The sequence below is a fragment of the Ornithodoros turicata genome, chromosome 1, assembly GCF_037126465.1.
Source record: "Ornithodoros turicata isolate Travis chromosome 1, ASM3712646v1, whole genome shotgun sequence".
NCBI classification, from domain to species: Eukaryota; Metazoa; Arthropoda; class Arachnida; order Ixodida; family Argasidae; genus Ornithodoros; species Ornithodoros turicata.
This window is the reverse complement of record NC_088201.1, coordinates 196,814,671-196,830,860: the sequence shown is the minus strand read 5'-3', so window position 1 is coordinate 196,830,860 and position 16,190 is coordinate 196,814,671. Positions and strand designations below refer to the sequence as shown.

General features: G+C 46.6%; 1 protein-coding gene across 1 annotated transcript; it reads right to left on the bottom strand.

Annotated features, from left to right (window-relative positions):
• Window positions 1–962: 962 nt before the first annotated feature.
• LOC135393064 (uncharacterized) lies at window positions 963–3,233 on the bottom strand. Its single transcript, XM_064623642.1, has one exon. The coding sequence runs from the start codon at window positions 3,231–3,233 to the stop codon at window positions 963–965; it is 2,271 nt and encodes a 756-aa protein (XP_064479712.1).
• Between the last annotated feature and the right edge of the window lie 12,957 nt (window positions 3,234–16,190).

Here is a 16,190-nt window from a genome sequence, read left to right as displayed (position 1 = left end):
AAATGTCGGATACTTCGATACAACGGACTGTCTGCGGTTCCACTTCCTTCAAACAGCTTTTTCTCTTCTCGCTTTATCCAGTACTTTTCTGCTTCTTCCAGTTCCTCTGCGCTTAATATGCCCGATATTCTTTCTTTTGATATGCGCTTAATGAAACGAAATGCTTGTGCCGTTACTCTTAGCAGCTTTTCGTAATCGATATAACGGTTAATATCAAAGATGTCTTGTGTCTCATTATGATTCATGTCTGCCGAAAGTTGGACGGCTTGCACGGTTGATTTAGTGTGTGTGCCTTCCACACCTTCATCCCTCAAATCTTTCTTTTCGTTCGCTTGACTTGGCCATTGACCTTTGTCTTCTAGCCATAGACATAGTGAAAATATGTGCAGTTCAGTACGTACGACCTTGCTCTGATTTCCGTCGTCATAACATCTAGACATCGTGATCTTTTGCATCTCTTCTACGTCCGTAAACCATTCAACCCATCGGTCTTGTTGATCCGTCTGCAGGTGATCCTCCCATGAGATCTTTGTTTTCGACAGATCCTGCAGTAATATCTTTGCTGCAACAATTACGGGTGCTAACATCCCCAATGGATCATATATCCTTGCGACACGTTGTAGCACCGTACGTTTGGTCCATAGTGATGCTTCGTTCATGTCTTTCACGCTATTTTTTGTAGATATCTCGATCTCATCTTTTTCGAAATTCCAGTTAAGTCCAAGTACCTTGATTTGCCCTGTTTCGCGTACTTGTCTGTCAGGTTCTTCTCCCTCGAAGTCATTTGCAAATAGTTGCATCAGATCCTTGGAGCTTGACGTCCATTTCCTTAATTCTAGGTCAGCTGTGCTAAATATCTCTCTTGCTTCTAAATAAACCTTTCTTGCATCCTCATCACTGCTTCCTCCGATGATCACGTCGTCGACGTAAACAGATTTTTCCAACATCCGCACAGTGTCCGGTTACTTATCCTTCACGGACTGCAAGTGTGCTTTTATCGTCGCTGCTAGTAGAAACGTGCTCGAGGCAATTCCAAAGGTTACCCTTGTCATCCTCCATGTCTCCAATTTGTTATTTTCCGTAGTATATGGTATATGCCCCCACCACAGCATACGAAGTGCATCTCTGTCTTCTTCTTGTGTGAGAATCTGCAGGAACGCTTGTTTCACGTCTGCAACAAGTGCTACTTTGTGCGTTCTGAAGTTGAGAAGAACCGAGACTATATCGGGGCTAAGGTTTGGCCCTGCATCCAAACAGTCGTTTACAGATGTCCCGGGTGTCTCAGAAGATGAAGCGTCGAAGACGATCCTGATCTTGGTGGTGGTTCTGTCTTCCCGAATGACAGCCTGGTGTGGCATGTAGTACACGAATTCACCGTTACTTTGACCTGCCTTGACCTTCTCTGATACACCCGATGACAAATATTCCCTGATGGCTTTGTCATACCTTTCGAATAGGGTTGTGTCCTCCTGGAGCCTCTTTGTTAGCTGCAATAGTCGTTTGTGGGCCAAGTGATAATTATCCTCCAGATTGACCTCGTGCTTCCATGTAAGCCTCACTGCATATCGATTGTTGACCTTTTGAAGATTCCTGGAAAGCTCCAATAGTCTCTCATCATCTTCGGTTGTAAAATAACTATGTTCCTGCGTCTCTTCTCTCCAAAATGCTTCTAATAATTCGTCTTCTATTTCACATCCAAGCGACACTTTTAGCACACTGACTGCGGCCTGCCTAGTGCATCGGCATTTTAAAGTAACTGGCCCTTGTATCTCCCAACCGAGAGTTGTCTCCACCGCGGTTACTGAATCGCTTATCCTGTATGTCTTTCCAGTGACAAGTTCCCAATAGTGGTCTGATCCTACCACGACGCCTATTTGATCGTCTGGTACTGTTTCTTCGTCCCCCAAATGTCGCTTAACTTCGTCTGGTAGACCTTGCATGTTGGGATCCACTCTTGGCAAGATATTACTTCCTATCTTCTCTACTTCGAGAGCTCTGATCGTCTGTGCATGTGTGCCCTTGTGCTTCTTTATCTTCAGCTCAACGACTCGCCTCTCTTTCTCTGAAACTGCTCCTCCGAAAGATCCGATGAACAGATTCTCCGTTCCCAATATTGTACATCTTAGTGTCTTGGACAATGACGTTGTAATGAAGGACCTTTGACTTCCAGTGTCCAGTAGTGTCCTTGCTGGTTGCGTGCCTCGCCTTCCCTCTATTAGCGCTGTAACGGTTTGAAGCAACACGCTCCTGGAAAGTTCACCTTTTCTGTTTCTTGCATCTCGTCTTTCGGATGCATGATATGTATGCTCTGCCGAACGCTGTTCTGCTCCCTCTTCTATGCATCCCTGTTCTGGGTTAGGCGGTCTACCGTGCCTTGGATGACTTTCCAACTCGTCCGCTGACACCAATGATGATTGCGTTCGCTTGTTCCGGCACATGCTTGTAGCGTGCCCGCCTTTGCATCTTCTACATTTAATTCTGCTGTTGCAAAGCTTTGCTGAATGCCTTTCTCCTGTGCATTTGAAGCAGCGTCGCTCTTCTTTGAGTTTCAGCATTTTGGCTTCATACGTTAGCGATTTCTGGCACTCTTCTGTTTTGTGGTTAGATTGACCACAGAATATGCATTTGCTTGTTGCGGTCGTAGAAAAAGCAGCATATGATTTTCCTTTTATTCCCTGTAGTTTTCCCGTTGCGGAGTACGAGGTGTGCTGTTCCCGTTTGAACACTGCCCGCCATTTATCGTCGTCTCCTTGACATTTTACTAACTCTTGCAGCCGTTGAAGTAGTCTCTTAAGCTTCTCGACATTCTCCTTCATCAACGTAACCTCTTCCGCTTGGTTCTGGTTATGCTGGCCATTCCTTTTTCGTTCTTCTTCTTTCAGTTTGAAATCAACAGCGACTTGCTTTGGAATGCTTTTTAGAAGAATGGGTAGCAGCATTGTAGCATACGATTCCAGTTTTATGCCCAAAGACTCCAGCCCTCTAGTGTTGGCCTCAACAGTCTGATGTAGATATCGAAGTCCTTCCTTGTCATTTGTCGACGTTACAGGTTTTATATGGATGAGAGAATCCATGTGACTGTCCACTATATGCTGTGGGAGTCCAAATCGCTCGGTAAGAATTTGTACTGCACGGTCATAGTTTTCTTCTGAAACCTGTAATCCTTCAATTGCAGATGCAGCGGGTTCCGTTAAGGAGTTTAAGACGTAGCTGAACTTGTGAGTCTTCGACATCGCCTGTCTATCGTGAACGGTGGTCTGAGAACTGATTCCAAAATCTATGCCACATCATTCTGTTTCTATCAAATTTGATCACTTCAAGTTTTGGTAATTTGACTACTTCCTCTCGTGAAGTGCTGACTGCTCTCCTTGCACCTTGCTCTTGTGCACTTGCTGGTTCTCGTATACCTGCCCGCGCCAATGTTGCGAACGCGGTTGCTATTTTCATTTGGTAATCAACCCATCTCTCAAATTCTCCATCTGCTGTTTCAGCAGTGATAAACTGTTCGTACTGGCTATTGGTATCTTTCAGGAGACTGTCTAAAGCCTTTAACTGGTGCGTGAGTGTTTCTACAACCCCCTAACCAACTCCCCCTTGAGTGGTCCGTTCAATTTCTCCGATAAGGTTCGTGACTTGCGTTCTGAGAACTTTCCGTTTTTTCGATACGGTGTGCCTATTCATCGTGATGCAAATGAATATATCTCACTGCTTGTCTCAGGGTGGCCCGGCGTCGGGAACTTGGCGCCCCCATCGCCCGGCAGCAGCCGCAGTAGCCCCCTCCTGCACTCACGGTTGGGTCGCCGCAGGAGGGAGACCCCCACGTATAGCTGTGCGTGGCTTTCCCGTGTCTGGGGAAAGGGGGATCCTGGCGGTTGAGTGGACCCGGAGGTTGTTTAGGACCCTTCGGGGCCCCTCCGGGAAAGCAACACACCGCTTTGGCCCCTGCTTCCCATAGTCGGGTGGTCCTGGAAGACCCGGCCAGGATTATTCAGCTAGTCGCCATCTCCCTTTTCATTACTTTCTCTTCCTTGGTCTCCTTCTTTCTCTCCATTTCTTCCCTTCACCTTCTTTGGCGGCAAGGGTCAACCTTGGGCAGTCTTTCACTCTCCAGAAGCTGCACTAGGGTATAGTGCAGAGGTAGGTGTTAGCGTGCGGGGCACGTTCCCTAAGTCGGGCCCCATGGTGGGCGACACGCCTGCTGCACTGAACAATAGTATCTTCTTATATGGATAACCACCACTCTAAAAAAACTGATCGGCGCCTAAAACGGAGCCGCACCGAGAGACCTGAACAGAATCTGCTTGATATGTCTCCAGACCCCTGGTTTCCGAAGTTCCTAATAATTCAGTCTGAGGAAGAGGGAAAGCCACTTGCGAAAATTTCTCATTTTGTTGTGGCGAAGGAACTCGAAAAAGTAATCGGTAAATCTTACAATGCTAGAAAACTGAATGCTGGGGATATCCAGGTCGAAGTACAGAACAAACATCAAAGCACGACACTACAGACACTGTCAAACATCGGGAACATACCTGTAAGTGTTAACGTACACCGCACACTGAACATAACCAAAGGTGTAATATCAGAAGATGAACTCCTGGAATGCACAGAAACTGAGATTGAAGATGGACTGAGTGAGCAGGGCGTGGTCTCTGCAAAACGGATCATTATGAGGAGGGATGGTAAGGAAATCCCAACCAAGCACATTATTCTTTCTTTTCAGCTACATGCGTTACCTTCTAATATAAAGGCTGGTTACCTCAGTTGCAATGTCAGACCATACATTCCAAACCCAAGACGTTGTTTCAAGTGCCAGCATTTTGGGCACAGTTCGCTTGTTTGCCGCGGACACTCCACCTGCCCAAAATGCTCTGGCAAAGACCATTTGCCAGAGACTTGCAGCAATGAGTACCGTTGTGCCAACTGCCAGGGCAACCACCCGGTGTACTCTCGATCGTGCCCACGCTGGAAAGAAGAAAAAGAAATCATAAAGATCAAAACTGTACAAAACATTCCTTACAGAGCTGCAAAGACACAATACGAATTTCAAATGAAAGGATCTTTCTGCGAAGTGGTGCGCAGGGGAGTGGCACCACCAAGGAAATCTGTGGAAACTCAAACCTGCTCGCAGGTCTCTGAGTTCCCACCCTACACTCCCCAACAGGAGGCTAGAGACACTCAGGTGGCTCCTGCTGTTACGGAGGCAAGCCGTTCAACTGGCCAGAAAAACACACCCCCGGCCGTTCGTACGGCCGGCGGTATACCGTCTGTTTGGGATGGGACTTTAAAAGCCCCCTCCCAGAAAGGACCTCAAAACATGGAAGTTGATGATGATGACAGGATGTCACAGAAATCATCATCAAGCCTCCCTGATATGTCAGGGAAAGAAAGGAGAGAGAAGGGCAGGGGAAGGGGCGCAAAAGCAAATGAACAGCAGAAACAACAACTGCGAAGAGTTCAAGCCCCTTAAATGCAATTCCTGTTTCCCAAGTTACTCAGCAAAGTTTTCCAAGTCTCAATCCTCCTTTGTACTGCGCTCGCCATCTTTATTTCATTGATTATAATGAAAAGTTTTATTCAGTGGAACTGCCGTGGAATGCTGTCAAATCTAGATGACGTGAGCGATCTTTTTGACCGCTATAACGCGGCATGTTTCTGTCTGCAGGAGACTTATCTAAGCGCAAACACTCCGAACCCTCTTCGCAGACATAACATCTTCAGAAAAGATCGAACTGACGCAGCTCGTGCATCCGGCGGTGTAGCCATCGTTACACGAACATGCTTTCCAACCAAACAAGTACAGTTAGTGACAGAATTGGAGGCTGTGGCTGTGCAGGTCTGTCTCGATAAAATGGTGACAGTCTGCTCCGTTTACTTGCCACCAGCAACAACCATCACGCAAACAGACATAGAAAATTTATGCAGCCAGTTGCCACAGCCTTTTCTCCTTTTGGGCGATTTTAATGCCCATAATCCTCTTTGGGGCAGCGTAAGGGTTGACTGCAGGGGGCAGATGCTCGAAGCAATTCTCTCATCATCCATGATTTGCCTCTTAAACACAGGATCACAAACTTATTTACATACCTCAACTCAGACTTTCTCTGCTTTGGACCTGTCCTTCTGCAGCCCATCGCTTTTGCAGGATGTGGAATGGAGAGTTGAGGCAAACCCTCTTGGAAGCGACCACTTCCCAGTGATCTTGAAATATCTTTCAGGGCTTAATACACTTACAATACGTCCTCCCAGATGGAGACTCCAGGACGCTGACTGGGGTTCTTTTACTGAGAAGTGCGACCTTACTTTGATCCCATTGAATCATGTAGCAATTGAGGATGCTAACGACCTCATCACGAATGTCATCATACAAGCAGAAACTGAAAGTATTCCACAGTCTTCTGGCCGCCTGCCCAAGCGCCCAAAGCCTTGGTGGACGGCCGAATGTGAGGAGACACGCAAACTTCAAAACCGTGCTTGGGGGATATTCCGAAGATATCCAACCGCAAATAACCTCCTGCTTTTTAAGAAAGCGAGGGCCAAAGCAAGATGGACACGCAACCAAGCAAAGCGGTCATCTTGGCGCGGTTTCGTGTCATCTTTAACCGGTCATACCCCATCCAAAATTGTTTGGGATAGGATCCGAAAGATCAAGGGACAGCATATTGGTTACAGCATCCCTCTTTTACGTATTAATGGCCAATCAAAAAACAGCCTAGAAGAACAAGCCAATGCTCTCGGAGAGCACTTTGAAAATGTCTCAAGCTCATCATATTATTCCAGGGAATTCAGAACAATCAAATCCAACGCAGAGAAACGAGTAATTCCAATGAATGGTGGTGAAGAGCTTATGTATAACCAGCCCTTTACGATGGTGGAGCTTCTCAGATCTTTATCATTTCGAAACACCACATCCCCAGGACCAGACAGGGTAACCTACTCAATGCTACAACACTTATCAGAACAGTCTAAAATTTGTCTACTCGAGTTCTTTAACAAAGTTTGGTCCAGGAACACAATGCCAACTGCTTGGAAGACTGCTACCATCATCCCAATCCTGAAACCTGGAAAGGATTCCTCAACGCCAAGTAGTTACAGGCCGATTGCCCTCACGAGCTGCATTGGAAAGACATTTGAACGAATTGTTAACAACCGTCTTGTGCACTATCTGGAGGAGAATAACTGCTTGTCGCAATTTCCGTGTGGATTTCGAATGGGATGCTCAACAACCGATCATCTCATTCGTTTGGAAACAACCATTCGGGAAGCTTTTGTCAGAAGGCGTCACTGTGCATCCGTTTTCTTTGATCTTGAAAAAGCATACGATACCACGTGGCGGTATGGTATCCTGCAAGATCTTCATTCTCTTGGAATACGTGGTCGTCTTTTGAGATGTATTGCTGACTTTTTGCAGAAAAGAACATTTAGAGTCCGGCTTGGCGAACTTCTCTCTCGTTCGTTCATGCAAGAAAATGGAGTCCCGCAGGGCTCCATTCTCAGTGTCACCCTGTTCCTTGTGAAAATAAATTCTGTCACACAAGTTATCCCTCCTTCCATAACATATTCTTTATACGTAGACGACATCCAAATGTGTTGCTCCTCGACGAATTTGACAGTGTGTGAGAGGCAGCTGCAGGTTGCCATAAACAAGCTGAGTAGATGGGCGACTCGAAATGGGTTCAGTTTCTCAACCGAGAAAACTATCTGTGTTCTTTTTTCGAGGGTACGAGGATTATTTCCCCCGCTCTCACTTAAGCTAAATGGGTGTGACCTCCAGGTAAAAGACCAACACAAGTTCCTGGGAGTCATCTTTGACGCGAAGCTTACATTTCTTGCCCACATCAAATACTTAAAAGTCAAATGCACAAAATCCATGAACCTCTTAAAAATTTTGTCCCATAGATCATGGGGTGCGGACCGTCAGACCCTTTACAGAGTTTATACCTCAACAATACGGTCCAAACTTGATTACGGGTGTGTAGTTTATGGTTCAGCCCGGCAATCCGTGCTTAAGGTCCTAGATCCAGTGCATCATTTAGGCTTGCGTCTGACACTTGGAGCTTTCCGCACATCACCAGTAGAAAGCCTTTATGTTGAAAGCAACGAATGGTCGCTAGAAAGGAGGCGGTTTTACCTGTCCGTTCAATACTTTTTTAGGGTAAAAGGATACGCCCAAAACCCAGCCATCCCCTATGTCGAAGACACATGCTACAAACAGCTATTTCTTAATAAGCACACCGTTGTCCCTCCATTCAGCATGAGGGTCCTTCAAGGATGTGAGGTTTATAACTTCCGCCATTGTGATTCCACGGTAGTACGGGCTACCTCGCGTATTCCACCATGGCAGTCCCCTCCGCGTATTAATTATACCTTGACGAAGTGGAAGAAGCAGGACACCCCACCCGTCGTACTCCAGCAGGAGTTCGAGTCCCTAAAGGAAAGTCTTGGCAAACACAGTGCTTTTTATACAGATGGCTCAAAAACAGACACCGCCGTATCATGCGCAATGATAACCGACGGATGTACACTTTCAAATCGTCTACCTCACGTACTCTCCATTTTTAGTGCTGAGGTATATGGTATCATAACTGCATTGAACTACATCGTACAATATCATATCAAGTCATCAGTCATCTACACGGATTCTCTAAGTTGTCTGAAAGCAATAGGCAACATGGGGATGTCAAAAAATCTGCTTGTGAGCAGGGCACAGTGCCTTGCCAGTAGAGTGACGAAAAAGGGCCTTTCTTTAACCTTCTGCTGGGTACCCAGTCATGTTGGTATACCCGGAAACGAAGTCGCCGACACAGCTGCCACAGCTGCCCTTTCATTAGAAATCAGCCATTTTGATGTACCCTCCCATGACCTCCGCCCAGCACTTCTCAGAAGCATAAACAGCAAGTGGCAGCAGCATTGGGATACACAACATGACAACAAACTCCATCTAGTTAAACCAGCCGTAGGGAAACCAACCCCTGTTTTTAGCAATCGCCTCCATGAAGTTGTTTCCACCAGGCTCCGGATTGGCCACACCCATTTGACGCACGGTCACCTCCTCCGTAGGGAGGACCCCCCGTTCTGCACACGGTGTGGCGTATACAGTTCCGTCCTTCACATTCTCATCACATGTCCATTGTATCAAACCCACCGACATCGTCATTTCCACGAGTTTTACACATACAATTTACCTCTCCATCCTTCCCTTTTACTAGGGGATGAAGCTTTCGTGCCATTTGAACAGGTTCTTAAATTCTTCCAAAATATTGGTCTTTTAAATGCTCTCTAGTTTTACAGCTTTCTCTTATACCATTTGATTGGTAATGCGTTAGTTTTAACCAAATCCTTATACCTTTTAATTAATCACTAGATCATTATCTCTTAAACTGTTAATGCTTTTTATCATGGTCTTGGCGCATTATGGTCGTAGTTACCGCTGCGCCATTAAAACACGAATCATCATCATCATCATCGTCTCAGGGTGGTTCGCTCCTCGTCCGCCGCCAGGATCGAAGACGTCTCGCTTAGGTAAAGTGCAGATTCACCTTCTAACTGGACAAACATCGGTATATCTGGAGTTGCTGCTCTGGGCTCTAACAAGATGCCTGTAATCTGCTTGCGTTGTGCTTCTGGAGGTCGTCTATGCCGATTGATCCTGGTCACGGCACCATGTTGATGAACAAAGAGACGTAGAGACAAGAATAATTTATTCGCGTGAACACACAGAGCGAGGGGGCGTGGTTTCAGATCACTCCTCCTCTTCATCGTTTTTAGGTTACAACAGATGCTCTAATACCCCTGTCACACGGGCATTTCGATCCTTCTCGAATCCGATCTGCATCGAACTTCCCGAGCACGCTCGAGTTTTGACGCTGCTACACGGCCACTTTCAATGCGCATTGAATGGTTGACTTGTGCAAATGAATAAACGGGACTCATTAATTTCGCGTTTCCTATATAACAGCGATATTAGTGGTAATTTATCGTATACCGATGTAAGCATCATTTGTAGCTTCGCGCGCATGTCCGTCTTAACTTATGACAGTTCACCGGGGTCGAGGATGCAAATGGCGGCCGTCGAGCCGTCTTGAAATTCTCAATCCTGTTATGGGAACTGTCTTGAGTCAAGCAGGATCAAAGTTCGATCCTCCTTGGAAGCGGCCGTGTAGCACCATCCGATCTGCATTGGGTTCAAGCAGGTTCGGTCGAGCAGGATCGAAAATGCCCGTGTGACAGGGGTATAAGCTAACGAGCAACAGCAAGGGTATACAAATAAAAGAAGTCAAGCACACGTGATGCAATGCGCTTGATTCATCATAAAATGAAATGTCATCAGTACCAGGTGTCACTGTTCTGTCTAGAAAAACAGATGAACTTTGAAGGGGCGTCTTGTTGGCACTGATGACAGCCTTCACCTTGAAACCCAGAAGGTGATAGTTGAGATGTGGAGTGCAAGCTTTTCGGTGGTGTTAGAATGCCTGCGAAATCATTTAACAGATAAGGCAATTCCAAATATGTTCTGAGAATACAACCGCTGGGGCCTAATCTCTAAAAGATGAAGCAGTAACTGACAGATAGCGTATTTTTCTTTTTTATGTAATGGCATTTGCCCTGCATGACTGACTTGTCTAACCCCAAGCAGCACAATGTACTGAAAGTCGAGTGCAATACGGGTAGACGGGTTGGTAGAAAGCATTGAACAGACTCCTGAATCTAAAGAACATTGATAAGACACATACCGTCCAGCCCTATTGTGCTGCTTGGGACATTACGCGACTTACCTTTATCTGATGCGTAGTCCTGCCTCTGCAATCTCCTGCTGCAGATAAGGTTGACGCAGCATCCCGGACGAGATATCTTCGGCTTTGTGTGAAACCAGTTGCGCATTGCTTCCGTAACATTCGAATCAGCGAAATGAACACATCAAATCGCTGCTTTGGAAGGTGGCACCCAGTCGGCGTTGTAACCGATTGTTGCAGTCAATAGCTTTTTCTTTCGCCTTCCGGAAAATTGTGGTTTGAAACATTGGAACTGCATGCTGAAGTGTTCTTGCAGACGGGAGCAAAACGCTCACGCATTCTTGGCACGCAGCAGAGAACACGAAACACACCAGGAAATCTGCATTGTCCTAGCAAATGCTTTGCAGTCGAAGGAAGCGAAACTCACGTTCCTCGTGGGTTCAGTGAAGTCCAGAAATCGCAATCCAATCTTAATCTGCGCAGCAGACGGCTCGGCAGAAGAAACCGGCCGGCATGGTGGAAGAAACCAAGTCAAATGTCATGATAAGCCGGAGCAACGGCAGACCACGAATGTGTCGTCGACACGGGGTTTGCGGGCCACAAGACGGAGTGTCAGTGAAACTAAAAAATCACTTTTTCGAAAAAACCTTGAGGAGTTTCAGATAACTATTTTGCGCACATAATCAGTGTTCCCTTATAAACACATCGTGTGAGTACCATTCCATTCTGTAACACTCGAAAATTGGGGTAGCTGAGTCCGCGACAGTTCCACTGGATAATGTGTGTAGAATTAATTATAAATGAGAGGAAAAGAAGCCATGTAGTGCCATATAGAGGGTACTTGTACATGTAGAGTACGTGGTACAGAAGTCAACTGTACTTAGGGAGGCAACACTCTTCGCGAGGGTTCTGTTGTTCGGAGAGTCTATCGCCCCTACCTCTACGACTTGTTCTCTGACGTCCCTCTTTGGGTTGTGAGAATGTGCCTGGGAGGCTCATCGACGGCTTTTGTGATGAGCAGTCGTCCTCGACCTCCATATATTGAGTGGTCTGAGACGGGTCCTTTCTGATACCGTCCCAAACAGAATAGGCGCCAGCAACATCCCTAGAGGATGTGGTTGACTGCTTCTTTATCAGAAATGTTCGGCGTTACTTTGATTTTCAATATTTCTTTCTCTTCCTGCCACTGAAGGCAGGATCGGGAGTATAGGTAGGACGGCCACGTTTGCAATTCACGCATCGGACGCGATTCTGGCAGGTCTCCACTACATGGCCTTTCTCAGTGTCATAATATTTTGTGCACGTAGTCCTCCCACGGCAGACCTGTGACCCGTGTCCAAACCGCTGGCACTTAAAGCACCGGCAGGGGTTTGGGACGAACGGTCCCACGTAGCAGTTCACGTATCCTGCTTTTAGAGTGGAAGGGAGCTTGTGCAGTTGAAATGAAAGAACAGCATGTTTGAATGGAACTTCATTACCATCACTGTGCATGACAATTCGCTTTGCTGGCACCACACCCTGACCTTGGAGTCCCTGTTGAATCTCGGAGTCAGTAGGGTCAAGGAGCTGTTCTTCAGATATCACACCTTTTACTAGGTTCATCGATCGATGCATTGTTACACTGACTACCGTGTCACCAATTTCAGTCAGAGAGAGGAGAGCAGATCTTTGTTTTCTGCTAATAACTTCGATTTGAAGGTCCCCTGTTGGTAGCTTTTTAACAATGTAGGTTTTCCCGATAACCTTTTCCAGGTCTCTCGCTATCAGAAAGGGGTATATCTTAGCAAGTTGTTTGGTTTCGTCCTCTGCATGCAGAACAAAGAAGTTGGCAAACCTTGGTCCGGGAGTGAAAAAGTTGAGCGTGTGCTCTTGAAATACATTGGCGCGGTACCTTTTGTTGAAGTGCCGATCATGTTCTTTGGAGTTCATAGAATCCATTAAAAAAGTGGTGCTTGAGTGCAGTCAGTGTGTCGGCCAGCACCGACCCCAGCCAAGGGAACGGGTTCGGCACGCTATCACATCCATCCGCACTATACCCAAGTGCAGCTCCGTGAAGAAGGAGGAGACTGCCAAAGGTTGACCCTAGTCGCCAAAGAAAGTGGAGGAAGAAATGGAGAAAGAGAAGGAGAGAAAAGAGGAGGTAATGGAAAGGGAGAGGGTGATTAGCTGAATAGTCCTGGCCGGGTGTTCCAGGACCACCCGTCTATGGGAAGCAGGGGCCAAAGCAGCGTGTTGCTTTCCCAGAGGGACCAAAAAGGGTCCAAACCAACCTCAGGGTTCACTCAACCTCCATAGGACCACCCTTTCCCTAGACATAGATGGGTAGAAATCCAGCGAACCGGTAGAGATGTAGGAAGGGAGTTGCCTCAGGACAGAAGCCGCGATATTTCGAACAGAGACTGTTCTTCTTCTGGGCACCGTCCTCATCATTGGCATGGTATTTAAAGGGTTAGGTGTGACGTGTTAAAGGTTCATGCGAATTGTGGGTCAACAGCCCGGAGGGAAGAAAGGTTCCGTACGGGCTTCTACGGCCGGAGTGAATGACTGCTTTGTTAGAGTGTGTGTGTGGGGGGGGGGGGATTATGTGAACGTAGTGATCTAGGCTACAGACCGGTTACAGAAAATGGAAGGTTCACGAACACGCGGACGGAACGGGACAACAGGCAAGAATTGGCAAGCATAGCGAAAGATAAGGAGGTTAGTGGTTACGTGGGGAAAATTCCAGAATGAGCAAAGGCTTTTTTTTAAATATTTGTAATACAAAGTTGTGGCATGCAATAAAGAAATTAGAAAGCAGTGGTCATGCAGAACATAACAGATGATAATGGAGGTAGAAGGGAAAAGCATATTTTATTTGTGAAGTGTTTCTATGGTGCCTTGTGATATGTTGATACCGGACGGATGAAGAGCGTTGAACTTGTATGTGAGATAAGACTCCCTATCACGTCTGTCACGTGTGGATCTAAACCCGGTTTCTAGAATATACAGTTTAATGTTGTCAAAACTGTGACCGGGAACGTTAAAGTGTTCGGCGACTGCTTTGGGAAGTTTGTTGGACGTGTCGGTTCTGTGTCCGGTAAGGCGGTTGTTCATTTGTTGGCCGGTTTCACCAATGTATTGCATAGAGCAGTGGCCGCATTCAATGCAGTATATGACATTGGAGCTTGTGCATGTGAATGCGGGGTTAACGGGGTGGGTGTAATTGCTGGCAGTGCTTTTGATGGAGTTAGCGTGTTGAACGTGCTTGCATGTTTCGCAGCGCGGGAGGTTGCAGGGTCGTGTTCCCGTGTACGAGGTGCTCGTTTTGCTGATTTTGGCATTGACCAAGGAGTCTGCCAGGTTTTTTGTGCGTCGGTATGTCACCTGTATGGGATTTGTGAATATATTGCTAAGTCGGTCACTGCATTGGAGGAGGGGCTCGTGCTTCTGTAGAATGGCTTTGATGTTTGGAAGTGCGTTGGAATATCTTCTGATGAAGCTTATTTGGCACGCGTCAGGATTTTTTCGGTTTTCCAGAACCTCATCTCGATCGAGCGTGAGTGCCTTGCGACGGAATTCAGTTCGAAGGGAGTCTGGATAGTCCCTTTGGGCAAGTGTACTGCAGAGTTCGTCAAGCTTCTCAGCGTAATCTGTGTCGTTTGAACAAACTCTGCGTAGTCTTACGCTCTGCCCATTAGGAATTCCAACCTTACAGTGACGCGGGTGGTGACTCTTGAAGTGAAGGTATTGTTGTTTGTCAGTTGGCTTTTTGTACAGGGTTGTAGTGAGGTTGCCGTTGTCTAGTGATATTGTGGTGTCGAGGAAGTTAATTAAGTGAGTTGACTGTCGTGATGTGAACTTTATGTTGCTGTGCGCAGTGTTCAGTAGATCTACGAACTTTTGAAATTCATGTTCCCCGTGTTCCCATATTATCAGTATATCATCGATGTACCGAAGGTACACCGTGGGTTTTAATGGGAGGGCGCTGAGAACTTTGTTTTTTAAGAACCCCATGAAGATATTTGCGTATGTGGGTGCAACAGGTGTGCCCATACTTGTACCGTGTACTTGTAGATAGTATTCGCCATTGAACTCGAAGTAGTTCAGTTTAAGGACAAAGTCCATTAGAGCGAGTATGGTTTCCGTGTCTTTTCTGGTGTTTGTTGTAGAAAGGGTATTGCAGGGGGCTGTGATTCCGTCGTTGTGTGGGATGTTAGTATACAGTGATGTCACATCCAGCGTGGCTAGTATTGTGTCCCTACCAAATGTACGAGTGTTGTTTATACCTCTGATTATTCTGAGGAGGTGGGGTGTTTCTTGTACATGCGATGGCACTGTTGTCGGAATATGGTTTAAATAGTGGTCCAGGAATTTCGAGAGTCTTTCTGTTGGTGTGTTGTTATTAGATACAATTGGCCTGCCAGGGATGTCAGCCGTATAGAGCTCGTTGGCGTGTACCTTGTGGATTTTGGGCAGTAAACAGAAATGACCTGCGCCTGTGTTTGATGGGGTGAGATATCTGAGGTCATCACGTGTGATGAGCTTTCGTTCGTGGAGGTCCTGTATGGTATGGGTTATGAGCGCCGTGTACTCCTTTGTTGGGTCATGGTCCAGTTTGAGGTAGTGTTGCGTATTGTTGAGTTGCCTATGAGCTTCAGAAATATATTTATCTGTGGGCGAGATGACGATACTCCCACCCTTATCTGCGGGCTTGATAATGATATCGTCTCTATCAGCTAGCGCTTTGATGATGTCACGCTGTGTTTTAGTGAGGTTGTGACCGCGCGAGCTTTGGGAAATACCGCGAAGGATGTCGTTGCTTACTTGTTTAATGTACAGGTCTAATGCGGGTTCTCGGCCGTGATTTGGTGTCCAGGTTGATGGTAGTCGGAGGTCGTTGTTGTTTTCTTGTGTTGTATGAGCGAAGAATTCTCTAAGGCGTAGCCGTCTCGCAAAGTCTGATATGTCTTTGTGGATTTCGTATTCGTTAACAGAATTGAGTGTAGGGCAGAATGTTAACCCCCTAGAGAGGACTTGTAGTTCGTCGCTGGTTAGTGAGAGTGATATATCTATTACGGTGCTTGCGTCAGCGTTTTCTCGGGGTGGCTCAGCGATGTTGCGGAGAGTTGTGGTTGTGGTGCTGGAAATGATTTGTTCGGCTGCTGCGTGTGTAGTGTTAGTGGGTCCGGTATCCGTGTCGTCGTTGGAATTAGGTTTTCTGAGTTTTGAGTGTTCCTTGTTAGCTAGCTCACGGTTCAGTTGTTGAATGTGTAGTTCGAGAGTGTTTGCCTCCGCGTCGGTGAGACTGATATTGTTCATATGGGCCTGGATCGTAGCGAGTTGCGCATGGCACTGTTTCTTTAATATTTCTAGAAACGTACGGGCAGTGTTGTTAAGGGCTGATGCCCACTCTAGCTCTAGTTCAGGAGTCAGTTTTCCTAATGCAGGAACTGGTTTAGGGTGAGGCCTTTAGGTACTGTGTTG

Coding starts and splice junctions, on each gene's coding strand:
- LOC135393064 (XM_064623642.1), bottom strand. CDS start 3,233: ATGTCGAAGACTCACAAGTTCAGCTACGTCTTAAACTCCTTAACGGAA.